The sequence below is a fragment of the Trachypithecus francoisi genome, unplaced genomic scaffold (assembly GCF_009764315.1).
Source record: "Trachypithecus francoisi isolate TF-2019V2 unplaced genomic scaffold, Tfra_2.0 Lachesis_group10, whole genome shotgun sequence".
NCBI lineage: Eukaryota > Metazoa > Chordata > Mammalia > Primates > Cercopithecidae > Trachypithecus > Trachypithecus francoisi.
In genome coordinates this window covers 75,438,830-75,466,444 of record NW_022681455.1, presented here as the reverse complement: position 1 = coordinate 75,466,444, position 27,615 = coordinate 75,438,830, and the positions used below count along the sequence as shown (strand labels likewise).

At 47.7% G+C, this 27,615-nt stretch overlaps 1 protein-coding gene across 2 annotated transcripts in view; it reads right to left on the bottom strand.

The window, feature by feature from the left end:
- Window positions 1-487: 487 nt before the first annotated feature.
- GGA2 (golgi associated, gamma adaptin ear containing, ARF binding protein 2) overlaps window positions 488-27,615 on the bottom strand; it is a 47,445-nt gene continuing 20,317 nt past the window's right edge. For both annotated transcript variants that reach the window (XM_033217752.1, XM_033217753.1), the window contains 12 exons: window positions 25,818-25,921; window positions 24,052-24,132; window positions 23,382-23,519; window positions 20,291-20,372; window positions 17,997-18,122; window positions 17,102-17,224; window positions 16,454-16,482; window positions 15,938-16,071; window positions 12,261-12,418; window positions 6,466-6,635; window positions 5,041-5,151; window positions 488-3,845 (listed from right to left, as the gene is read on the bottom strand). In XM_033217752.1, coding sequence (XP_033073643.1) covers window positions 3,735-3,845; window positions 5,041-5,151; window positions 6,466-6,635; window positions 12,261-12,418; window positions 15,938-16,071; window positions 16,454-16,482; window positions 17,102-17,224; window positions 17,997-18,122; window positions 20,291-20,372; window positions 23,382-23,519; window positions 24,052-24,132; window positions 25,818-25,921 — 1,367 coding nt within the window. In that variant the 3' untranslated portion in view covers window positions 488-3,734. The remainder of the gene's footprint in view (window positions 3,846-5,040; window positions 5,152-6,465; window positions 6,636-12,260; window positions 12,419-15,937; window positions 16,072-16,453; window positions 16,483-17,101; window positions 17,225-17,996; window positions 18,123-20,290; window positions 20,373-23,381; window positions 23,520-24,051; window positions 24,133-25,817; window positions 25,922-27,615) is intronic.

The following is a 27,615-nucleotide window of genomic DNA, read 5'->3' as shown; positions in this document are numbered from 1 at the left end:
TGCACCTGTAGTCCCAGCTACTCCAGAGGCTGAAGCCGGAGGATCACCTGAGCACAGGAATTCAAGGCTACATTGAGCTACAATCGTGCCACTGCAGTCCAGCCTGGGCAATAGAGCAAAGCTCTGTCTCAAGAAAACCAATCCACTTTTACACACTCTTGGCGCTGGGTAAGCATCTTCTATAATGGGTATATTTAAAGGATTTGGGATTCATATTGTAGTAGGCAAGCACTATTTGTATTCTAGAATATTGCCTTTGCTTTCTACCTTTAACATTTGCTGTCTTAATTTACACTATTTGTACTAGGTAATATTCGCTTTTCTTTTGGTTGTCATTTATTCTGTTTTCAACACTATTTTCATGACCTATTTGTGTTCAGAGCGGCTCACAGATAAGGAAACATTTTGCCCAGGTCGTGGAAGATAACAGGGAGAGTAATTAACTGCAGCATATGTAGGCAAAAGGTTATGACAAAACATGGCATTATCAGGGCTTGAAAGGACTTTATCGCGGTTATGGTGAAGCAGGCCCTGGTCTTGGCAGATGATACCAGAAGGGCACTGAGTGTCAGCGTGCAACTTGAATTTGATCCCATAAAGTTAGGCATCAGGAAGCCATTCAGAATTTTTCACCTGGTCAGATGCTCAGATTTGCTAGAGAACTCTGGTAGTGGCAAGAACCAGAGCTGGTACTCAGCATTGGGACAGAGGCATTGTCTCCCCCATCCCCCCGCCAAAAAAGCCCACACCAGAGCAGTGGCAATGTAAGTGCAGGGAGGACATGATGTGGGATTATTTAGAAAACAGGCCACTTGACATACAACCACTCCGCAGAAACAGATGAAGCAGGAATCAGGGACCCAGTAAGTCTCAGGTGCTTTCAAGTAAGAGCATGTAGGTGGAAAGGGGCAGGACTCTGTGTTCCATTCTAAGTAACTGAGATTGAAGCAACAGTGGAACCTCCAGATACATATATCCACTGACAGACTGAAATATGATCTGGGGACAGCAAGCAGGTGGCAGCTTGAGAGAGGTCTACAATCCATCTAATGGTTTAGAGTCGCCTGACTACCAGGCCTCTGTGTGGATGGGCAAGTCCTGAGGATTGGACTCTGGAAAACCACCACACTTACAAGACAGAGGAAAAAGAGCAGTCACAGAGGTAGGTCACGAAATAGGGGTCAACAGGACCCCTGAAGAGTTCAGGATACTGTAAAGCACTGGCCATGAGTGCCAGATCTCCAGCACACACATCATGAATTTGCTTCTCCCCAGAGGAAGAGAAGCTCCTTCAGGGTGGTGCCCTGGCTCAGGGTAGCTGGTCAAAAACTAGTTTTTTAGAAAACAGAGACGAGGTGTCACTATGTAGCCCAGGCTGGACTTGAAATCCTGGGCTCAAGCGGTCATCCCACTCAGCCTCCCAAAATGCTGGGATTATAGGCGTGAGCCACTACTTGTTGAGTGAATGAAGAGGTAGGAGGTGGGCTGTGAGAGGCCACTGGACCTGCTGATTAGAAGGGAGTGATAACATAAACCACAGCCACTTTCAGGACAGCAGCCTGCCTTCTCTCCTCCCACACCTATCCTGTCCAACACCTAACCATAGTAAGTACCACTGGGAGTCTGTCTCCTGAAAAGCAAGAATGTTCAGGTACACACGTGTGAGTTCACCTCTGAACTATAGGGGAGAAAGCCTGTCTTTATGTGTAAGTCTCATTCACCCATTTTGACCAAAACCCTTCAGAGGGAGATGCTGTCATTATGATGGGTACCTCTTCAAGACTATGCAACAGCAACAGAGCCTATAAAAACTACACAGAGGCCGGGTGTGGTGGCTCACGCCTATAATCCCAGCACTCTGGGAGGCCGAGGTGGGCAGATCACCTGAGGTCAGGAGTTTGAGAACAGCCTGGCCAACGTGGTGAAACCCCATCTCTACTAAAAATACAAAAACTAGCTGGGCGTGGTGGCTCACACCTGTAGTCCCAGCTACTTGGGAGGCTGAGGCACGAGAATTGCTTGAACCTGGTAGGCAGAGATTGCAGTGAGCTGAGATCGTACCACTGTACTCCAGCCTGGGTGACAAGAGTGGCCTCAAAAAACAGGAAAAAAAAAAAAAAAAAGGCACACAGAACACAAGCAAGTACTTTTAGATTAAAATTTGTCTTATGTGAAGTATGGCAAATGAAATCACCCCACTGTTTATCTGTTTTATGAGTTTTTACATTTGCTTAAAATTAGCATACTTGATCTTTTACAGTTCCCACCTCCACCAATTAGTGTTGGCAGATTTCCACTATATGTAGAAGCCAAAAGATCAGACTGTAAAAATATCAGATATTGTGATTAAGACACAACTCCAAACAAGCCTTGCAGTTTCGGAGGTAGAAACCCACCCAGCCAGTTCAGCTGCTTAGACTTCAAAGCCCTCCACCTGGCCATCTCAGCCAGGCTCAGGTTCCTTCTCTCACCCATCAGGCCAAGCAAGACTTGTCAAAAATACACATTCAAGTTCCTAGCACACAGCAGGTGCTCACTAAATGGGAACTGATTATAAAGTTGAATTTTTCCTTCAACAAATATCCACCTCTCCTGTCCAGCTTGCCTCAGATCTTCAGGTTATCTTCACTGAGGCAGTTAAGTTTCTACATCCTTCAGGAAGTTTCCTTTACTTCTCGACAGAAGACAGTTCCCTTTAGGCCTATCATCTCTAAATGCAACTGGCTTTCCATTTTCCACTTACTCAACACTCCACAAAGTACATTTGCTACATGGTATTTATTTAATGACTGTATATTTAGTCACCACCTCAATCATTGCTAAGCTCTCTTCATGTCTATCTGTACCACAGTTCCCCATCTTAGACTGTGACGTCAGCTGGCAAGGTCTGGCTGTTGGCCGATTCACCATGACCGACATGGTGTGTCACAAAGAGCTCCGAGTAAATGCCGTGAAGGAAGAGAATGAGGATGGAGATAAGGATCCTGAGAAGGGCCCAGACTGGCTGCCCAACCCTGAGGCCTGAATAAGGCCTGGGAGCTGCTTTCCCCTCTGCCCAGAAGGCCTGTCCAGGGACGATTCTAAGGCACAGTGGTGAAGGACATGATTGGTCCCCCAAGTGTGGTCCTCAGGTCTGTTGGCAGCCACTCGCCTGGGAACAGTGCAACAAGCATTCCATTTAGAAGATCTTCCAGAACATATACAAGAAGCACTGTCTAATGAAAATGGAGACAAGGTCTTTCTTGGAAGAGAGTGCCCAAGAAGATACTCTCTGCCCCAAGACTAACCAGGTCCCTTTTAAGGTCCCTGAGAACAGCAGCCTGGGAGCAACCAAGACTTTCAAAGGCTGACAAGGCACAGAGTGGATGAATGGAACGAACAATACATGAAAAAAACACTTTGGCTGATAAAACCTCCAACCTGAGGCAGGGACAGTGTTGCCGCTGACATGCAGAAACATGACTGTAGCAGAGATGATGATGATGAGAAATGCATCGCATTTCCCACACTGCCGATATCCTAAGCCCTGCGCTACCACCCTCTCTCTAAACACACACAGACACACAGACACACACACACACACAGCATCTGCAGAATAAGTCAGAGGTTGACACCCAGAGCCTGACGTCAGGATAGGACTCTTGGCACTCTGCACTGAAACACCATTAGTCCCGACTTGACAGCAAAAGTAACGCCAGCCTAAGCTTGAAATGAAGGGTCTGTCTTGCGAAAAGTTAGGCTGCACCCAAGACAGCCAGGTCTGGAAAGTCTTTCACTTCTCCTACTTCGCTGAAAGGCTGTCCACCTTGGTTGAATGTCAGCTTGTACCGTAAGCGGATAGGTTCCTGGGATAGAAGAGACAGAAGATGTTAAATCAGTGGAGAGCAACCCAGGAACAGGGTGACCATGTTAAGTCAAGTGAGTGCTTCAAACAATTCTGACACAAAATACCTAGGATACTCTCTTTGGGACTACAAACAAGGGGAAATAGGCACATATCCTGGGAACCCTTGGATACTTCTGCAGTCCTGAAATCCTGAGATGGCCTGCAATTCAGAGACCAGCTTAGGAAGACAGGCCTTGCCCTTTCAGAGGATTCCAGAGGACTAGGGAGAGTTCATGTGTCCCTCCCTTGGTCCCCAGCTATGACAATCCATCTGATCTTCCTTCAATGAGCCCCAAAGACAGACTCCAGCGAGGGATATTCCACATATACCCCTACCACCCAACCAAATCAGAGACTGACTTTCTTCTTTCCTCTTTTTTCTTTTTTTACTCTCTCTCTTCTTCTTTTCTTTTCTCTCTTTCTCCTATCTATCTATCTATCTATCTATCTATCTATCTATCTATCTATCTGATGGAATCTCACTCTGTCGCCAGGCTGGAGTGCAATGGTGCGATCTTGGCTCACTGCAACCTCTGCCTCCTGGGTTCAAGCAATTCTCCTGCCTCAGCCTCCCGAGTAGCTGGGACTACAGGCGTGCGACACCATGCCCAGCTAATTTTTGTATTTTCAGTAGAGATGGGGTCTCACCATGTTGGCCAGGATGGTCTCGATCTCTTGACCCTCGTGATCCATCTGCCTCAGCCTCCCAAAGTGCTGGGATTACAGGCATGAGCCACTGCACCCGGCCAACTTTATTTTTTTTTTGAGATGGAGTCTTGCTCTGTTGCCCAGGAGTGCAGTAGTGCGATCTTGGCTCACTGCAACGTCCATCTCCTGGGTTCAAGCGACTCTCCTGCCTCAGCCTCCTAAGTAGCTAGAACTAAAGGCGCATGCCATCACACCCAGCTAATTTTTGTATTTTTAGTAGAGATGGGGTTTCACCATGTTGGCCAGGCTGGTCTCAAACTCCTGACCTCAGGGTGTCCCCTGCCTCAGCCTCCCAAAGTGCTGGGGTTACTTGGGTGAACCACTGCGCCTGGCAAACCAGAGACTTTAGAGCAAGGTCTCAATGTGCCTCTCTCTACCCACAAAGTTACCTCCCCTTACCGTTCAGGGGCCCCCATCTCCCTTCTACCACAGACACTGGAACATACTTTGTGTGGATTGTCAAGCAGCAGCATCTGAGATATCACAGCTGGAGGCATCAAAGGACTGAATGCAGGAAGCTTGGAGCTGGATGCCGGCTGCAGCTTCACTCTCATTGACTATGGGGGAAGAAAACCAACATGTAACTCATTCCTAACCACAGCTTCCAGGATGAAGATCAGGTGAGGGGCAGCTGGACCTCCCCAACACCCCTCCAAGAGGAAATGGCCCTCTTAGACGTGGTACCCCAAGGCACCTATGGGAGCCCAAGCAGACAGACTCCCACTAATTGTTAAAAGGATCTAAGAGGCCTTTCCTTCCACACACAGAATGGATCTGGAGTTGTGTGGTCAATAACTGGCATCTGAGAAGCAACATCAACAGCCAGGGCACATCTTGGGTTGAATTCTAACTGCTTCTCACTAGCTCTGTGACCTTGAGTAAAATATTTAATTTCTGAGCCTTGGGTTAACTTATACAACAGGTAGTAGAACATTCCCTACAGGACTACCATGAGAAGTAGAGACTGCATCATATTTTTTTTTTTTTTTTTTGAGACGGAGTCTTGCTCTGCCACCCAGGCTGGAGTGCAGTGGCCGGATCTCAGCTCACTGCAAGCTCCGCCTCCCGGGTTTAAGCCATTCTCCTGCCTCAGCCTCCCGAGTAGCTGGGACTATAGGTGCCCGCCTCGTCGCCCGGCTAGTTTTTTGTATTTTTAAGTAGAGACAGGGTTTCACCATATTAGCCAGGATGGTCTCGATCTCCTGACCTCGTGATCCGCCTGTCTCGGCCTCCCAAAGTGCTGAGATTACAGGCTTGAGCCACCGCGCCCGGCCCGAGACTGCATCATATTTTTTGTCTGTCTTGAATCTTTTCCTTTCAGGACGGGCCCCTTCCCCTGTGACTGTGGGGTGGCTGTGAAGCAGTAGGGCCCCACTTCCTTTGAAAAGGGGTGGATATGTTAGCTCACATTGGCCAAGTGCCTCATATCCCAGGACACAAGTTCCTGGTCCAAGGTATGGAAGTAAGACCAACAAGGCCAATCAGAGCCCTTTCCTGGGTAATCAGTACACATGCTTCATGCCTGGTGAGAGTTTCTGAGATAAAGAGGGTTAAGGACCATGCAACCCTGGAGCTGTGGGTAGCCACTTTCCTGCTTTGTGGAGAAACTGTCAGAATGGAGACAAAGAAAAGCAGAGTCAAGAGATACAGACAGACTCTTAAGGCATCGTTTAAGAAGCTATCTGGATCCACTCATATCTGAAGCCAGATATTCAGGAATCCCCAGTCAGGTAAGCCATTACATTCCCACTTTATCTTCAGTTAGTTTGAGTGAAGATTCTTTCCTTGACACTCGACAGGTAAGTCCCAGCAAAGAACTTGGCACTCAAAAACGACAGCCATTATTGAGAAATCCACAACAGATGACTCACCTTTGGCACAGCCACTTGAAACATGATATCCCAGACAGGCTGGGGAGCCGTGCTCATCATGGTCAAGAGCAGCACCTGTACCTCTGGGTGCCCAGGGGCTCCCGTCTGGGAGAAGTGGAGCAGAATTCTGAATCCGTTCCGGTCATACACGATGAGAGGTGGCAGGCTGCCTGGTAGAGAGGGCGCAAGCAGAAGGATTACCACCACTACAAAACCCCCCAGACAGCCAGGCTGGAAAGAGATGTACATGTTATCCCCAGATGCTACTGCTTCTCCATGCAGAACATGTCCAGGACTGAATTCCTCTGCACTACAATAATCCAAGTCCCCATGACTCCAGCTGGACTCCTATGACCCTCCAAACTGACCTCTCCCCACCATTCAACCATCAGACACACCACCAGTTATTAAAAATCACATTTTTTGGCCGGGCGCGGTGGCTCAAGCCTGTAATCCCAGCACTTTGGGAGGCCGAGACGGGCGGATCACAAGGTCAGGAGATCGAGACCATCCTGGCTAACATGGTGAAACCCCATCTCTACCAAAAAATACAAAAAAACTAGCTGGGCGAGGCGGCGGGCGCCTGTAGTCCCAGCTACTCGGGAGGCTGAGGCAGGAGAATGGCGTAAACCCAGGAGGCAGAGCTTGCAGTGAGCTGAGATCCAGCCACTGCACTCCAGCCTGGGCGACAGAGTGAGACTCCATCTCAAAAAAAAAAAAAAAAAAAATCACATTTTTGAGGAAGATATGATCATGATTAAAATCATGCATGAACACTATAGAAAACAGAGAATTATCAGCCAGGTGTGGGGGCTCATGCCTGTAATCCCAGCACTTTGGGAGGCCGAGGAGGGTGGATCACTTGAGGCTAAGAGTTCGTGACCAGACTGGATAACATGGCAAAACCCCATCTCTACTAAAAATACAAAAATCGCCGGGCGCGGTGGCTCAAGCCTGTAATCCCAGCACTTTGGGAGGCCGAGACGGGCGGATCACGAGGTCAGGAGATCGAGACCATCCTGGCTAACATGGTGAAACCCTGTCTCTACTAAAAATACAAAAAACTAGCCGGGCGACGTGGCGGGCACCTGTAGTCCCAGCTACTCGGGAGGCTGAGGCAGGAGAATAGCGTGAACCCGGGAGGTGGAGCTTGCAGTGAGCTGAGATCTGGCCACTGCACTCCAGCCTGGGTGGCAGAGCGAAACTCCGTCTCAAAAAATAAAAAAAATAAAAAAAATAAAAAAATAAAAAATAAATAAAAATACAAAAATCAGCTGGGCATGGTGGTGCAAGCCTGTAATCCCAGCCATCGGAGAGGCTGAGGCACGAAAATCACTTGAACTTGGGAGGCGGAGGTTGCAGTGAGCTGAGATTGCACCACTGCACTCTAGTCTGGGTGACAGAGCGAGACTCTGTCTCACAAACAAACCAAAAAACAAACAAAAAAACCACATACACACACACACAATCATAAAAAAATAAAATAAATGCTCTTTTTTTTGAGACGGACTTTCACTTTTGTTGCCCAGGCTGGAGTGCAACGGCATGATCTTGGCTCACCACAACCTCCGTCTCCCGGGTTCAAATGATTCTCCTACTTCAGCCTCCAGAGTAGCTAGGAATGCGCCACCACGCCCAGCTAGTTTTTGTGTTTTTAGTAGAGACGGTTTCTCCATGTTGGTCAGGCTGGGGGAGGTCAGGCCTCAAACTCCCAACCTCAGGTGATCCGCCCACCTTGGCCTCCCAAAGTACAGGCATGAGCCACTGCGCCCAGCCAATGCACTCTTAATTCTACCCAGGAATAAGCACTTATTTCCTTCTAGTCTCTTGTGTGACTACAAACACACGCACATGCTCTCACACACACACCACCTTATATTTAAGTGTACAAAACTGTAGATACCAAATCACCTCAAATTAATAAGTTTAATAGCATTCCAATGGAAATTCTAAAGATACTTTTAATTTAGCTCAGGAGTGATTCTAATGTTTATTTGAGGGGGAAAAACTATGTAAGACTAACCAATAAATTTAAAAAGGGGGGCAGGGCTATAGCAAATACTCAGATAAAATTACAATTCAAGTAAAGTGGCATAAAACAGAACATACAGAACAGATCTAAATGAGACTGTAACATAACATATCCTTCAAAATCAGGGCTGGCTCAATGAATGGCACTCAGACTGGTTAATCAGCTGGGAAAACACTTTAATATCAAAATATACATTACTAAAATATAGCTTAGATCTGGGTATGGTGTCTCATGCCTGTAATCCCAGCTACTCAGGTGGCTGAGATGAGAAAATTGCTTGAGGTCAGGAGTTCAAGACCAGCCTGGGCAATATAGTGAGATCTGCCTCCCATTCCCAAAAAGACAATAAAAATTTGCTGGGTGTGGTGGTGCATGCCTGTCACGCTAGCTACCTGGGAGTCTGAGGCAGGAGGATTGCTTGAGCCCAAGAGGAATTTGAGGCTGCAGTGAGCTATGAATGTGCCACTGCACTCCTGCCTAGGCAATGGAGCGAGGCCCCATCTCTAAAAAAACAAAAATATTTAAAAAATTAAAACAGCTAGGTGCGGTGGCTCACACCTGTAATCCCAGCACTTTGGGAGGCCGAGGTGGGCGGATCGTGAGGCCAGGAGATCGAGACCATCCTGGCTAACACGGTGAAACCCCATCTCTACTAAAAATACAAAAAAACGGCCGGGCGCCGTGGCTCAAGCCTGTAATCCCAGCACTTTGGGAGGCCGACACAGGCGGATCACAAGGTTAGGAGATCGAGACCATCCTGGCTAACACTGTGAAACCCCGTCTCTACTAAAAAATACAAAAAAATTCGCCGGGCGAGGTGGCAGGCGCCTGTAGTCCCAGCTACTCGGGAGGCTGAGGCAGGAGAATGGCGTAAACCCAGGAGGCGGAGCTTGCAGTGAGCTGAGATCCGGCCACTGCACTCCAGCCTGGGCGACAGAGCGAGACTCTGTCTCAAAAAAAAACAAAAAACAAAAAAACAAAAAAATCAGCCGGGGGTGGTGGCAGATGCCTGTAGTCCCAGCTACTCAGGAGGCTAAGGCAGGAGAATGGCGTGAACCTGGGAGGCAGAGCTTGCAGTGAGATGAGGTCGTGCCACTGCACTCCAGCCTGGGTGACAGAGTGAGACTCCATCTCAAAAAAAAAAAAAAAAAAAAAAAATTAAAACACAGTTTAACAATGAAACTACCAAAGATTTAAGAGACTGAAAATATCAGTGGGGTATGGTGGCAAGAGTATGGGGAAAAAAGCAACCTTTTCAGAAGGGAAATTGGTAATGCAGATCAAAATTTTAAATGTCTACATGTGGCATTTCACTGGTATTATGATCGCCTAATAATCAGGAAGGTATAAAAGAAAGGTATAAAGAAAGGCATCCAAAGATGTTCTTTGTAGCCCTGTTTTTTTTTTTTTTTTTTTTTTTTTTTAAAGACAGAGTCTCACTGTGTTACCCAGGCTGGAGTATAGTGGCGCGATCTCAGCTCACTGCAACCTCTGCCTCCCAGGTTCAAGCGATTCTCTGGCCTCACCCTCCCAAGTGGCTGGGACTACAGGTGCCCACCACCACGCCTGGCTAATTTTTTTTTGTATTTTTTAGTAGAGACAGGGGTTCACTATGTTGGCCAGGTTGGTCTCGAACTCCTGACCTCAGGTGCTCCACCCGCCTTGGCCTCCCAAAGTGCTGGGATTACAGGCATGAGCCACCACACCTGGCCTGTAGCCCTGTTTTTAACAGCAAACAGGTAGAAAGAAATTGACCTTCAGAGAAGGACTGAATAAGCCAGACATAGTGGTGCATGCCTGTAGTCCCAGCTACTTGGGAGGCCAAGGTGAGAGGATGGCTTGAGCCTGGAGGATGGAGGTTGTAGTAAGCTGAGATGGCACCACTGCACTACAGCCTGGATGATAGGGCCAGACTTTGTCTCAACAATAAAATAAAATAAAATAAAAAATAAAATAAAATACTGAATAAACAGATTACAGTACCTCTATTTAATGGTGCATATATACATATAAGTTCATAAAAATCACGTTTTTAAAGAACTAAGGGCATAAAAATGGTATATAAAGTAACAGTAAATAGAGTAACACTCTGTACACACTGTGGCATAAAATTATTAAGAACTGTGTATGTACAAATACACATACATGATAAGACAAGAAGAAAATCTATCAAGACATGAACAGAATTTCCATCTCTGGCTGGTAATGGTATAGATGATTTTACTTTTCTAGTCCTTTTTTTTTTTTTTTTGAGACAGAGTCTTCTTTGTTGCTCAGACTGAAGCACAGTGGCATGAGCTCAGCTCACTGCAACCTCTGCCGTCTGGGTTCAGGTGATGCTCCTGACTCAGGCTCCCAAGTAGCTGGGGATTACAGGTGCACACTACCATATCCAGCTAATTTTTGTATTTTTAGGGTTTTAACATTTTGGCCAGGCTGGTCTCGAACTCCTGACCTCAAGTGATCTGCCCGTCTTGTCCTCCCAAAGTGCTGGCATTACAGGCGTGAGCCACTGAGTCCAGCCTATTCTGTCTTTAATAAAACTCTACATTTTGAACATGTATTTTTAACTTTTTTACTTTTTAAAGTTTGCTTTGTAATAATTTCAGACTTATAAGAAGTTATAAAACTAATAGAAAAATTTCTATATACCCTTCATGTAGCTTCCCCAGATGTTAACATCGTAACTACAGTACAATTATTGAATTCAGAAAATTAACACTGAACATGTATTATTTCTTAAAACAAAAATCAATAAAGAAATGTGCAAAGAGCTCCCACTGTTTACCAATTGTTTATTTATAAATTTGTCTGCCTGGCTTTCAGGGCTCTCTGCAATCTAACCTCATCACAAAGAGCCATAGGAGGGCTCTGTGCTCAAGAGCCCAGGCCCTGGAACAGACAACCTGAGTTGTGTCCTGCTGTGCATGCTAGTGTAGAGACCGTAGGCACCTTGATTAGCTGAGCCTTCCATTTCCTTCCCTTTGTAACAGAGGTAATATCCACTTTTCTGCTTTAATGAGGATCCCTAGAGAAGGAGGATCACTAGACAAATTCTTCCACTCATTTGAATTCTACCTCTTGCCAGTCATTTCAGGCCACATTAAACATTCCTTTCTTGAATCCCAAATCAATGAACATTATGTGCCTAAAGGCTTGCCCATATCCTTGACAGTGTCAATACTAAGGAAGGCTAAGAAAATTAGCTAAAAGACAAAGAAGCAAACTTTTTTTTTTTTGGGAGACGAAGTCTCACTTTGTCACTCAGGCTAGAGTGTGGTAGCATGATCTTGGCTCACTGCAACCTCCACCTCCTGGGTTCAAGCAATTATCCTGCCTCAGCCTCCCAAGTAGCTGGGACTACAGGCATGCACCAACACGCCCAGCTAATGTTTGTATTTTTTGTAGAGACAGGGCTTCGTTATGTTGGCCAGGCTGGTCTCGAACTCCTGGCCTCAAGTGATCACCTGCCTCGGCCTCCCCATTTTTTCTTCCCCCCCAAATACAGACAAGGCTATCTTGCCCAGGCAGGTCTCAAACTCCTGGCCTCAAGTGATCCTCCCACCTCAGCCACCCAAAGTGCTGGGATTACAGGCATGAGTCACCATACCTGGCCACAACCTCTTACTTTTTGCCCTCATGCAAAATCTCTCCCATTCATCAACCAAATTCAAGGGCTACCTCTACCAAACTGGAGTGGAAAAAGCTGGGAGTCTAATAGATTCCAGGAAAAAAAAAAGGTGGGGAGTAAAATTGTACTTACTGGGCTTAACAGACTCCAAAGGGACAAACACTTGAGCCAGAGGTGTATTCTGTGAAGATGGGGAAGGAGCCAACGGGCCAGCCTCCCAGGACCAACCTGGAGAGGACTTAGTACCTGGGGGCACTTCCTTGGGGACACTTTTCTGCGAAACATAATTCCTACAAAGAAATAAAAAATATCAAAGACTAGCAAAAATTGTAGCGATTTCCTGGAATTTGGGTTAGGCTTATTAAAGAACAAGGGAAAAAAAATCACACACACACACACACACGCACACACACACAGAGTTAGATGTTATATGCCTTTTTTTTTTTTTGATGATACAGTGTCTTGCTCTGTTGCCCCGGCTGGAGTGTACTGGAACTGCCTCGGCTCATTGCAACCTCCGCCTCCCAGGCTCAAGTGATTCTCCTGCCTCAGCCTCCCGAGTAACTGGGATTACAGGCACCAGCCACCACGCCTGGCTAATTTTTGTATTTTTATTAGAGACAGGGTTTCACCACGTTGGCCGTGCTGGTCTTGAACTTTTGATCTCAGGTGATTCGCCCACCTCGGCCTCCCAAAGTACTGGGATTACAGGTGTAAGCTAATGTACCAGATGTTATATGACTTTTGTCAAGTAATCAAACTCGTACTTCAGCTTCCTCATCTGTTAAATGGAAATAACAGAAGTAATTTACCTCGTAGTGCTGTTATAAGATTCAAACGAGACAATGTGTGAAAAGCACTTAGAGGCTGGGCGCGGTGGCTCACACCTATAATCCCAACACTCTGGGAGGCTGAGGCAGGTGGGTCATTTGAGGTCAGGAGTTCAAGACCAGCCTGGCCGACATGGTGAAACCCAGTTTCTACTAAAAGTACAAAAATTAAAAATTAGCCAGGTGGTGGTGGCGCATGCTTGTGGTGAGCTGAGATCATACCACTGCACTCCAGCCTGGGCAACAGAGCGAGACTCCGTCTCAGGAAAAAAAGAAAAAGAAAGAAAGAAAAGCACTTAAAATGTCCACACATAATAAGAACCCAATAACCTAGAGCCTTTGTTATGAGGGTTGTTCATGTTGTACCCGTCAGGCAGTCCCTGACAATAAGTAGCTCAGGCAGGTTGTTTTCCAGGTGTGATCACAGAGGGACGTGAGCCAGGCAGATGATACACAAATTACACCAGCTACTATCCACTCCATGATTTTGTCCATTTGGGACCCAAACTGAAAACATTTTAGAAAACTAAAGTCCCGCGAGAAGAAATAACCCACCCTGCCCAAGTGGCTGAAAAAAAGAAGACTGCAAGAAATGACCTCTGGGTGGCAAATGGGAATGAACTCTCAGGACATCCCACTTCTGCCAAAGCCAGGTGGTTTCTATCAGGAACACAGGCACTTTCAGGCTGTTTGGGTGAAGGTAAGCTGCACTTTTCCAGAGACAAAGGGACAGGATCGGCCGGGCGCGGTGGCTCAAGCCTGTAATCCCAGCACTTTGGGAGGCCAAGACGGGCGGATCACAAGGTCAGGAGATTGAGACCATTCTGGCTAACACGGTGAAACCTCGTCTCTACTAAAAATACAAAAACTAGCCGGGCGAGGTGGCGGGCACCTATAGTCCCAGCTACTCGGGAGGCTGAGGCAGGAGAATGGCGTGAACCCGGGAGGCGGAGCTTGCAGTGAGCTGAGATCCGGCCACTGCACTCCAGTCCTGGCGACAGAGCGAGACTCTGCCTCAAAAAAAAAAAAAAAAGGGACAGGATCTATGAAAATGTTGTTACATTCACACCTTAGAGAACCTCTCCCTTCAGGGATCTGTACTATAAGGCACTCCCCTAAGCATCTCCAAACTGGAAATTATGTTAATGTCCACAAAAGGGAAATGATCAAATACATCCATGCAATGAATTATAATGTAGCTATTAAGAAGACTGAGGCATATTTATAGAAACTGATATGAAATGCATCACAGATATGATATGAAAAGGTCATGCTGGAGTGCAGTTTGTAAATTAAAATCCTGTTTGTGTAACAAGCCACAAGAATGCACCACTACATGTACAGAAAAAAAGCAAAGAAGGAACATTCAACCTTGTTTTTAGGGAGTGGTACTTTGCACTTTGTTGTATATTTATGGATCAAATTTTACTTAACTTCAATTACATGGTTATTAGAAGGGAAAACAAAAACAAACAGCAAAAACCTTATGTTCTATTATTCCTACTCCTTAAATAAACCCCCTTTCAGATGTCTTGGCCAAAGCAGGTATTTTCCAATGACTAGGAAAGGGAGTAAAATGAGAAAAGGGAAGCAGCATATTAAACTTTTGTTGAGACAGGGTCTCACTCTGCTGTCCACGCTGGAATGCAGTGGCATGGTAATGGCTCACTGCAGCCTCGACTTTCCGGGCTCCAGTCATCCTCCCACCTCAGCCTCCTGAGGAGCTGGGACTACAGGCATGAGCTACTACGCCTGGCTAATTTTTGTGTTTTTTGTAGAGATGGGGTTTTGCCATATATCCCAGGCTAGTCTTGAACTCCAGGGCTCAAGCGATCGACCTGCCTTGGCCTCCCAAAGAGCTGGGATTACAGGAATGATATGGTTTGGCTGTGTCCCCACCTAAATCTCATCTTGAATTGTAGCACCCACAATTCCCACATGTTGTGGCAGGGACCCTGTAGGAGAAAACTGAATCATGGGTGCAGTTTCCCCACACTGTTCTCATGGTGAATCTCATGAGATCTGATGGTTTTATAAGGGGAAACCCTTTTTCATTTGGCTCTCATTCTCTCTTGCCTGCTGCCACATAAGACATGCCTTTTGGCTGAGTGCAATGGCTCACACTTATAATCCCAGCACTTTGGGAGGGAGAGGCAGGCAGATTATGAGGTCAGGAGATCAAGACCATCCTGGCTAACATGGTGAAACCCCATCTCTACTAAAAAAACACAAAAAATTAACCAGGTGTGGTGGCACAGGCCTGTAATCCCAGCTACTCAGGAGGTTGAGGCAAGAGAATCGCTTGAACCCGGGAGGCAGAGGTGGCAGTGAGCTGAGATCGCACCACTGCACTCCACCCAGGGTGACAGAGCGAGACTCCGTCTCAAAAAAAAAAAAAAAAAAAAAAAGAAAGAAAACATGCCTTTTGCCTTCTGCCATGATTGGGAGGCCTCCTCAACCACATGAAACTATGAGTCCATTAAACCTCTTTTTGTTTTTAAATTACACAGTCTCGGGTATGTCTTTATCAGCAGTGTGAAAACGAACTCATACAAGGCATGAGCCACGCACCTCGCCTAAACTTTCAACAGAAAGATGATTCTCGGCCAGGCAGATGGATCACCTGAGGTCAGGAGTTTGAGATCAGCCTGGCCAACACGGTGAAATCCCATTTCTACTACAACTTAAAAAAAAATTATCTGGGCATGGTGGCATGTGCCTGTAATCCCAGTTACTCGGGAGGCTGAGGCAGGAGAATCGCTTGAACTCATGAGGTAAAGGTTGTCAATGAGCCCAGATTGTGCCACTGCACTCTAGCCTGGGCAATAGAGCGAGACCCTGTCTCAAAAAAAAAAAAAAGAAAGATGTTTCTCCAGGGCGAGAGGCTGTCTTAGAGCACCATTCTCTGGCCCTTGTCCCATGAGAAGGAACTGCACTCAGGAGCCACACTCTCCCACACCCCTTGCCCAGAAGACTCACAGAGGGCCCGGAGCTGGCTGTGGTGAGAGGAGGTCCAGTAAATTCCTGTCTGCAGAAGGGTTCTGAACGCCACCGCCTGGCAGTGTGCTGGAGGAGGGATTCCTCTTTTCCTCACAGCAATTCTGACCAGCAACCTGTCAAATCAGGAATGGCTAAAGTAAGACCAGGGTATGCGTGACCATCAGCCACAGTAAAACCAAGGCACAGCTCTCCTGAGCCCACCCAAGCTGCTGTGGCCCAGGCTGGTGACATCTCTTGGGGCAAGAGGGGAAAGAAAGGGCAAGATCACACTCAGCTCCTGGGCAGACCTCCAGGAAGCAGGAGTCTGGTGTAACCTGTCTCCCCTGGGGTACCAGCCAGACAGTATGGGTGAGGAAGAGACTCTGGACCTCCAAGGCCATGATTCCACCGGGACAGTGCAGGAGCACCTCTCTGCTCGCCAGGCAGTGCTGCCTCACAAGGGCAGGTCTGAGACCCTCCCCTTCTCTCTCTAAGCCCTGGGAAGAGCATCCTCACCGTGCCTGTAACAGGAGCATCACTGATTCCTGTAAGAAAGGAATGGAGTGAGATGCATAACATTAACTCCACCTGCTTCAAGATGGCGAGTAATGCCACACCCACCCTTTCTAGGACATCCAGAAAGTCTAGACAAATAAGCAACTTACTGAAGGTCATGCGACTCATCCATGGCCAATCTGTGACTAATATGCAAGGGGGACCCGCTCAACTGCCCAAAACACCTGATTCCCTCGGCAGCAGGTACGTGCTCCCTGAGGGAACCAGCTCACTCTCCTACTCACAACCACCTTGATTCCCTCAGCAGCAGGTATGTGCTTTCTGAGGGGACCAGCTCACTCTCCTACTCACAACCATCCCGACTCCCTCAGCAGCAGACACGTGTTCCCCGAGGGTCCAGCTCACTCCCCTACTCACACTCATCTTGACTCGCTCAGTAGCAGACACGTGCTTCCTGAGGGGACCAACTCACTCCCCTACTCACTCCCTCGGCAGCAGGTACGTGCCCCCAGAGGGAACCAGCTCATTCTTCCTATTCACAACCATCTCGACCCCCTCAGCAGCAGGCACGTGCTCCGCGAAGGGAATCAGCTTGCTCCCCTACTGGCACCCACCCTGTGCCTGCTCCCCACAAGGACCTGCCCTCACCCAAAGCTGCCAAGTCTTGATGAAGCAAAGATGGCGCCACAGTCCCCGCCTGCGCAGGTCCATTGTCCACCTCCAAGTCAATCAGGGGACAGGTCTTCATGCAGCCTGTTGGATTCTGAAAGACTAGAAAGCCCAGGGTTAGGAAGAGAAGTCAGTTGGACGTGAGAGCAAAGTCTCCACATAAATCCAATCAGCTTCCCTCAGACCACCTCCTAATCAAATGGTAACGCCCTCCCTGCCCTTCCAAGAACCTTCCACTCAGCTGAGTGTCCTGACACACAAGCTCAGCTGGCATCCGGGACAACAGGGAGCCAAGGCCTGCCTTCCTACCCCAGGGATCACAGGCCATCATGCAAAGGTCCCATCACCCTGGAGGAGAGCAGATTCAGCCTTCTCCAGCTCAGGCCATTCTGAGGCTTCTGACCACAGCTGATCAAAATCACCCGCAGTGCTTGAAAGACGCAGACCTCCAGGCCCAGCTCCAAGCAGTCTTGATTCAGAAGGTCCAAGCCAGGGACCTAAGCAGTGGCAGTTCAACCAGTGCTCCAGGTGATTCTGATACAGCTGACCTGGCACTAGGAACCTCGAGGAAGACCATTTCTTTTGTCTCTAGCTCCCATATGCAAGCATTTATGAGAATTCAAACCCAGGCACAGCTTAGCCATCTGCTTCTGTGTGTAGTCAAAGCTGGGGTCCACCCTGGCAACCAGTTCATGACGATTCCTGTGGCTGGGCGTGGCAACATGAGACCCGCTTTCACAGGAAGGGGAACAAAGGGCGAGTTCTCTCATTTCTATTCCTTAACCCAGACTATGTTTAGGACCCATTCTTTTTTTTTTTCTGGGAATTGCAGGCTGCCCCGAGGCAGAAGGCAAGGAGAGGCTTTCAAACATACCTCTGGAGACAGGGATGTCTCCCACTGAGCTGGTCACTCTGTTTCCAAAGGTGACCCGGCCCTCCATCACCTGTTTGTACAGCAGAACTCCTTGGGTGAGGAGGTCATTTGCCTGGAGAATTTCCGCTGAAGAATGAGGGAAGAATCGGAACCGCCTGGTTTGGTGACCAACAATCTCAATCCTTTCTAAGCTTTTCCATAAAACAGCCTTCATATGGCTCGACTATGTTCAGTTTATCCACACCTCCAGCCCCCAGATTGTGTCATCAGACCCTATCAGGCCTAGTCAGTTAACCCGAGTCCTAACATGTTAGTAGTTCTCAATGCAGAAGGAAGCAAATCTGTTTACCTTCTACACCTGTACTGTCCAGAGTACTGACCAGCAGTAAGCACTCAAATTAAGGCCCTTTAAATAACAAACTTTTAACTTTAACTCAGAACCTGTTGGCTGGGCGCAGTGGCTCATGCCTGCAATCCCAGCACTTTGGGAGGCTGAGGTGGGCGGATCACCTGAGGTCAGGAGTTCAAGACCATCCTGGCCAACATGGTGAAACCCAGTTTCTACTAAAAATACACAACGTTAGCCAGGCGTCGTGGCGGGTGCCTGTAATCCCAGCTATTTGGGATGCTGAGGTGGGAGAATTGCTTGAACCCAGGAGAGGGAGGTTGCAGGGAGCTGATATCACGTCATTGCACTCCAGCCGGGGGAACAAGAGCGAAACTCTATCTCAAGAAAAAAAGAAATATCAGAAACAAAAACATTAACAGCATCATGGGGGATGCCACGAGCAGAACTGAGACTAAGAATACTCTCAATTCAGAGGGCCTATTTTCATGCAAGGAAAAAAGGCTGCGCGTAGTGATTCACGCCTGTAATCCCAGCACTTTGGGAAGCCAAGGCGGGCAAATCACTTGAGCGCAGGAGTTTGAGACCAGCCTGGCCAACATGGCAAAACTCCATCTCTACGAAAAGTACAAAAATTCGCCAGGTATGGTGGTGTGCAACTGTAGTTCCAGCTACTCAGGAGGCTGAGACATGAGAATTGCTTGAACCCAGGAGGTAGAGGCTGTAGAGGCTGCAGTGAACTGAGATCACACCACTGGACTCCAGCCTGAGCAACAGAGTGAGACCGTCTCAAAAAAACGAAAAAGGATTGCAGAGGGCATGCACATGCTATCCACTAAGAGAGACTAAAGAAATATAAACCAATTATACAGTACGGCTTTTCTTTTGCGTCTGATTTAGAACAATTTTTTTTTTTAAGTTAGCAAGAGATGATTAAGGAGAAATTTCATCAGGGAAATCTGAACACTGACTGAATCTTTGATTATTTTGAAATGTCCAGAGGCTGGGGATTGTGGCTCACGCCTGTAAGCCCAGCACTTTGGGAGGCCACGGCAGGCAGATCACTAGAGGCCAGGAGTTTGAAACCAGCCTGGTCAAATTGGTGAAACGTCATCTCTACAAAAATACAAAAATTAGCCAGGCATGATGGTGGTTGCCTGTAATCCCAGCTACTTGGGAGGCTGAGGCAGGTGAATGGCTTGAACCCAGGAGGTGGAAGTTGCAGTGAACCAAGATTACACCACTGCACTCCAGCCTGGACAACAGAGAGAGACTCCATCTCAAAAAAAAAATTAAAAGAAAAAGCAATGTCTAGAATTTGCTTCAAAACAGACTAGGAAATGGGTGGGTACAAAAACAGGTACAGATGAAACAAGATTAAAAAAATCAGTTATGAGCTGGTAATTATTAAAGATGAGTGAAGAATACATAGACTTTATTTTACTATTCCTGTCTCTCATGTTTTGAGATTTTCCATACTAAAGAGTTAAATTTTTTTTTAGTAACTGTGGACAATTTTTCACATCCCTACGGATGTCCCTTCCATTTTCCAATTGGCCGGGCTCCCTTAGGTGACCTACCTGGCCCCTGAAGATACAAAAGCTGGTGATCCCTTTGAGACACCACCCGCAGCTGCTTCTCTGGCCCCTACGATTGGTCAGTTTTTCCTGAAGCCTCCAGAGGCATCTTTCTTCTACCTCTCACACCCTGATCTCCATGGTCAATTTCCACCCCTTCTCAGGCTTTAGACCTGCTGCTGATTTCTTACTGAAGCCTGGATCCTGCTGGAAGTCAGTTCTGAGGCAACTCAGGCCACACCCTACCCAAGCACAAGCTCCACGGAACATCAAGTCCACTCTGTCTTGTTCCTGGCACAGTAGCGTGACAGGAGGGACCGAGTCTGTCTTGCACCTGTGCTGCTAGCTACACCCAAGGAAAGAAAACTTACCGAGTGCATCATCGTCATCAGTGGTGTCACTCGCCAGCCGGAACAACGTGGGCCGCAGCTTTTCACACCTCTCATACACGACCTGAAAGAGCACAACGTGGTTCATGACACAAGCCCAGGCACCCCACAACAGCCCCCTCCAGGGCCCCAGGAGCCTCTGATCAGGCAGGCAGCAGAATCTGGGGCTTCAGGAGGCCTCCTGTTGGTCCTGACTTCGAGAGTGCAGGTTTGAAGTAACATGGCAGAGTTTCAGAAAAAGATTACAGGCTACAGGTGTATGATTTTTGAAAATAAAAGAATCTGACCGGGCAGGGTGGCTCACATCTGTAATCCCAGCACTTTGGGAGACTAAGGTGGGCAGATCACCTGAGGTCAGGAGTTTAAGACCAGCCTGGCCAACAGGGTGAAACCCTGTCTCTACTAAAAATACAAAAGTTAGCGGGTGCCTATAATTCCAGCTACTCAGGAGGCTTAGGAATTTGGAAAGACAGTAGTTCATTTCTGCTAATCTTGTGAGGTGGAAGGACAGGTAAATAAAGGAGTTATGTGGGCGCTGGCTCTCCTGTGCAGAGAAACATTAAAAAAAAAAAAAAAACTGGAATGCAGAGGGAGATGGCTGAAACAGACCTGCAGAAGGAGGTGGAGAACAGAGCTCCAAGGGAGACCAAGAGCATGGCTGCCTCGAACCTGCCACAGAAAGGCTGTGGTTTCTTTTTGATTGTTTGTTTGTTTTTGAGATGGAGTTTCGCTGTTGTTGCCCAGGCTGCAGTGCAATAGTGTGATCTCGGCTCACCACAACCTCCGCCTCCCGGGTTCAAATGATTCCCCTGCCTCAGCCTCCCGAGTAGCTGGAATTACAGGCATGCGCCACTATGCTCGGCTGATACTGTATTTTTAGTAGAGATGGGGTTTCTCCATGTTGGTCAGGCTGGTCTCAAACTCCTGAACTCAGGTGATCCACCTGTCTTGGCCTCCCAAAGTGCTGGGATTACAGGCGTGAGCCACTGAGCCCGGCTGGACTGTGGTTTCTTAGATGTGACAACAAAAGCATCAGCAAGACATTTAAAAAAAAAAGAAAAAGAAAAGAAGGCCAGGCATGGTGGCTCATGCCTGTAATCTCAGCACTTTGGGAGGCCAAGGCAGGTGGATCACCTGAGGTCAGGGTTCGAGACCAGCCTGGCCAACATGGTGAAACCCTGTCTCTACTGGTCAGGTACAGTGGCTCACACCTGTAATCCCAGCACTTTGGGAGGCTGAGGTGGGCGGATCACCTGAGGTCAGGAGTTCGAGACCAGCCTAACTAACACAGAGAAACCCTGTCTTTACTAAAAAAAAAAAAAACCACAAAATTAGCCAGGTGTGCTGGCACATTCCTGTAATCCTAGCACTCGGGAGGCTGAGGCAGAAGAATTGCTTGAACCCAGGAGGCGGAGGTTGTGGGGAGCTGAGATCACACAATTGCACTCCAGACTGGGCGATAGAGCGAGACTTTGTCTCAAAAAACAGAACAAAACAAAACTTTCCCGCTTCAAAAGATGCTATCAAAACAGTGAAAAGGATGGGAGAACACTGTCTGATAAGGAACTTGTATCCAGAATACATAAAAAATGCTTGTAACTCAAAAAGACACTCCAAAAGATAGGCAACGGATTTGCAGACATGTCTTCTAAGATGTACAAGCTGCCAATAAGCATAGAAAATAAACAAGCCATTAAGAAACAGAAAGTTGCAATGAGACAGCACTTCACACCCTCCAGGAGGGCTCCGATCAAAAAGATAACAGCAAATGTTGGCAGAATGCAGAGAACTGGAACCAATACATTGCTGCTGGGAATGTAAAATGGCACAGCCACTTTGGAAAACAGTTTGGCAGTTTCTCAAAATGTTAAATATGGAGTTACCCCAAGATCCAGCAATTCCATTTCTAGGTATATACCCAAGAGAATTAAAAACCTATGTTCACATAAAAATTTGGACAAAGTTCAAAGTCATTAATCGTAATGAATAATTCAGAGGCATCATTCATAATAGCCAAAAAGTAGGAACAAACCAAATGCCCATCAGCTGATAAATGGAGAAACAAAATGTGGCATAGCCAAACAATGGAACACTATTCGGGCATGAACAGAAATGGAGCAGTGACACATGCTACCAGATGGATGCACCTGCAAACATTAGGCTACGTAAAGGAAGCCAGACACGAAAGCCCACGTATTGTGTAACCGCACTTGGACAAAGAATCCAAATAGGCAAATCCAGAGAGACAGAAAGTGGATTAGTGGTTGCCAGGGACTGGGGAAAGGGGAGTTTGGGAAAGGGGGAATGACTGTTAATGGGTACAAGGTTTCTTTTGGGGTGATCAAGATATTCTATAACTAGATAGATGCGATGCTTGCTTTTATGGTATGTTAATTATCTCAATAAAGATGCTGTATAAAAACTAAGATCTCAAGATGTGGAGGAGCTAGAACTTGCATATGCTGCTGTTAGGATTGTAAAATGGTGCAATCACCCTGGAAGATAGCTTAGCCACTGTTTGCCTAACAAGTTAAATATATACTTAGCATATGACCTAGTAATCCCAGACATTTACCCACAAGAAATGAAAACAGATGTTCACACAAAATCCCGTGTACACAACTGTTTATAGCAGCGTGATTCATAATCACCCAAAGATGGAAACAACGCAAGGCCCATCAATAGGTATATGCTGTGGTACATCCAGGTGACGGGACAGTACCTGGCAATAAGAAGAAACAAGCTACTGCTACACACAGCAACGTGAATGGATCTAGAGTGAGATCGAGAAGTCAGGCTAAAATAGAGGGTTATGTACTGCATCATTCCATTTATACAAGAGTTTGGGAGTTGTCAGCGAATCAGAACAGAAAGCAAATCAGTAGCTGCCCAGGGATTGGGGAGTAGCGGAGAGAGGAAGGGAGGACAAAGCAGCACAAGGACATTTGGGGAGGTGTCAAGATATGTTTACCGTCTTGACTCTGAGATGGCTTCATGGGTGCATACAGGTGAAAGCACTGCGAACTCACTTTAGTAAACACGTGCAGCCCCCTGTGTTACACCTGAAGATTACCTGCAGGGCCTCCTGGTTGGGCAGGGCCTGCCCTGGCCTGCGGTACATGCTCAGCATCTCCTGCAGCACCTTCACATGGCTTCGCACTTCCTCCACCGCACAGACCCTCTTGGACACCTTCTCTGATTTTTCTTGTTCCTTTTGGGAAAAAGAAGAGGATGAGAGTGAAGGAGCAGAAACCCTGGCTGAAGCCTGGGAAAGAGTCACTACTGAGAGAGCTCGCTCAGGGGAGTCACCAGGACGTTAAGTGCATGGGAGAGCTCACACAGTGGGTGAAAAAATACTCAAAAGCCCAGAATTCCTGGGGAGGAAACTGCAGTTTGGGGAATGGTGACCGTGACCTCTGCCTCTGTGCCACCAGCCTCAAGCCCTCTGAAAAGCAGTTTCCTAAACCTGGACTTTGTCCGTACCAATACCCGTTGCTGGGACCGAAGCTGGTGTCTAGGAAATGCTTTGAGCAGCATGGATGAAAGCAGCTGAGAAGTACGACAGCAGCGGGATTTCTGCTTCCAATTGAGGGAGCCTATGGCTGTTCCCCAGAGTTCAGGGCTAGGAGCCACTCTTTCTCCCAGGCAACTGTTCCTCTACCCCTCAAGCATAGGCTCATGTGCACTGTCCTTCAGCCTCTGTCAAATGCTGCTTCTACTGAACCAACTGGAAGAATGCCCACCTCCTTGACCAAATTCTTGATTAACCGGTTTGCGGCCTGAAGGTCCTCAGGGTGGTTGCTCTTTAGAAGCCTTGTCAGAAGCTGGAGAGAGTGAACAGGAAGAGTAGGTGAGACCACAACTCCCTCAGGCCCAGAGCAGAAGCAGCAGCTACAGAAGAGTTAACACTAACAACAGCGCACACATTTTACATGCACTGTCTCACCAAACGGTCCCAAGGACACTATGATGCAGGCACTCTGACTATCCCAATACACCACTGTTTTTTTTTTCGAGACCGGGTCTTGCTTTTTCTTTTTTCGAGACCGGGTCTTGCTCTGTTGTCAGGCTGGAGTGCAGTGGCGTGATCTTGGCTCACTGCAACCTCTGCCTCCCAGGTTCACACCATTCTCCTGCCTCAGCCTTCCAAGTAGCTGGGACTACAGGCGCGCGCCACCATGCCCAGCTAATTTTTGTGTTTTTAGTAGAGACAGGGTTTCACCATGTTGGCCAGGGTGGTCTCAATCTCTTGACCTCGTGATCTGCCTGCCTCGGCCTTCCAAAGTGCTGGGATTACAGGCATGAGATGCTGTGCCCAGTCCGCCACTGGTTTTCAGTGGGATAGGGGGATGTGGGGGATTACTTCTCCCAGAGGATGTCTGGCCAAGTCTGGAGAAATTTGGTTGTCACAACTAGAGAGGGGGTGCTACTGGCAGCTCGTGGGTAGAGTCGGGAATGCTGTGAACATCCTACAGTGCACAGGACAGTCCCCAACGACAGGGAATTCTCTGGCCCAAAAGGGCGCTAGGTCTGCAGTTGCCCGGGACCATGTGCTTTACGATGCGACAGACCCTGGTGATCTTCATTTCCAATGCCTAGCAGGATGCCTGGCACAGAGAAGTCACTCAATCTTCATGGGACGGATGGCAGGAAAGGTGGGGATAATGAGGGCTGGTAACACAGGATTCTTTCTGAGAAGTCACACCATACCTCCTTCCTAGCTCCTCCCATCCTCTGCAAACCCAAGGCACCAAACAGGAGGAAAGCCAGGGAGAAAGGCGGCCCGGAGCCTAGACTAGTCTTGCTCATTCTAACAACAGGGACCTGATAGCCACAGAGTATCTAGGCCCAAGGAGTGGGTATAGGGACGGGGTGCAGTTGGCAGGCAGACCATACCACGCAGAAACGAGTACATAGTGTGTAGCCTTCCGACGCTCCGTGAACTAGACCTGTGACTGACCAAGAACAGTCATGACCGAAAACACTGCCAGCAGAAGGCCAAAGGGCTCCCCACTCACAGGCACCATAGAGTTATCCCTGGGTCTTGGCCATCTTACTCTTCTTGTCCCTCTAGATACTGATGTCCAGGGAACAACGATTTGGGGAGTTCATAGTGGATGGAAAATGGATAGGGCCGGGCTCACTGGCACTGACAAAGAGCTGAACCAACACACAGCAGCAAGTCCTTCCACCGTCCCCACCCCAATACCACACCATACAGGACATGACCCATCACCCACACTTCCCACGAGCTAGTATTCTGCACCTTCTTTCCCCAAGGAAGGCTGTGCAGAAAAGGGAGAGGGCACAAAGAGCCCAGCACCTTATTAGTCGGCTTATCCATAAAGAATGCACCCAAATCTTCTGCTACCTCACTCCTAACGGCCTGTCTGGAGAGGAGAATCCACGTAACCTGGCCCCCTTCACACTCTGATTCAAGCATCAAAGGGCATTTACAGTCCCTAAGGGAAAAGGTCTGATCAGACACCATATAGGTCTGGTTCCTTACCTTGGACTTTTCTTCATCAGCATCAAAGATGGAGCTCTTGGGCCAAGGAGATGGTGGGGGTAAGATTTTATCCACTGGTAGTTTAGGGTCTTGTTTTATAATTCCTAAAAATGCAATTTACAAAGTTAAGACACCAATATGGTACCCAGAAACTTCAGTCAGAATCCAGTATAAAGTCCAGAAACCCCTGGTTCCTGATACCATGCTAGGAAAGCACTGTCAACAGCCTTCAAAGACAACACCCAGTCTATGAATGAAGTTTTACATCATCTCTTAGGAGAATCCAAGGGACCACCATGGTGGCCAGGACATCAGAGCCAACTATGTCAGAGAAGAGCCAGTCCTGAAGGCCTGCAGTCTGTGGGCCCTATGCTATAAAAACATGGATCAGTTTATCCAGCTACATAACCTCCCAGGGATCAAAAGTATCTGGAGGGTCCCTGATGAAGCTCCTGAAAATGCTGAGTGCATGTGACAGGGAACAACAGTCCATCCTGAACCCGGGTTCCTTTTTTTAAGAGCCCAATATAAAAAGAAATTCAGATTCCCATCTTACAAACAGGATACACAAGGGTGGGAACTATCACCCCCACTGTGACAACAACAAAACACTGGAAAGTGTGCAAATTCACAACATTTTTGTTGTTTTTGAGACAGATTCTTGCCCTGTCTCCCAGGCTAGAGTGCAGTGGTGTGATCACGGCTTGCTGCAGCCTCAAACTCCTGGGCTCAAGCAGTCCTCCCACCTTGGCCTTCCAAGTAGCTGGGACTATAGGTGGGCACCACCACACCCAGCTAATTTTAAAAAAAAATTTTTTTTTTTTTTTTTTTTGAGGCGGAGTCTCGCTCTGTCGCCTGGACTGGAGTGCAGTGGCCAGATCTCAGCTCACTGCAAGCTCCGCCTCCCAGGTTTACGCCATTCTCCTGCCTCAGCCTCCCGAGTAGCTGGGACTATAGGCACCCGCCACCTCGCCCGGCTAGTTTTTGTTATTTTTAGTAGAGACGGGGTTTCACCGTGTTAGCCAGGATGGTCTCGATCTCCTGACCTCGTGATCCACCCGTCTCGGCCTCCCAAAGTGCTGGGATTACAGGCTTGAGCCACCGCGCCCGGCCAAAAAAAAAAAAATTTTTTGTAGAGATGGGGTCTCGTTATGTTGCCCAGGCTGGTCTGAAACTCCTGGCCTCAAGAGATTCCTCACCTCAAACTACCAAAGTGCTGGGATCACAGGCGTGAGCCACCATGCCCAGCCTACAACTTCCTTGAATCCATCAGAGAGGTCAGATCACAGGGCAACAACTAAGTAACCTGAAATTTAAGGAAAAAAACAACCTCCAAGGATTGACAAAAGGCAATACCAATAGTAACAACTAAGCTAGAATTATTTTAAAATTGTTTACAGGCCAGTGTGAGCTGCCAAGAGAATACAGAATTTCTGGAGGCTGCAACAGAAAGAAAATAAGCTCTTCTCCAGAGGCTTACAAAAATAGCGGGAAGGCCTGAAGGCAGGATTACAGGGAGAAGAGGAACAAACGCTGCAGCCGTAGAGCACTGGTGGAACCCACTGCAGCTAGAGAAAAAATAGGGGAGAAAAAACAAAAACAAACCCTAGTACCCTTGGAGGAGGAGCAGGAATTATGTCCTGGGCCCAGATCTACACTGGGGTGAGGCAGGATCACAAACAGATCCTACCAAGACCCAGGATGCAGTGCCTGCCTAAGAACCAGGCTGAACCAGAACAAAGACTGCCCCTGCCCACCACCCTATCCCTCTGACAAGGGACAGCTGTCTACTGCTACG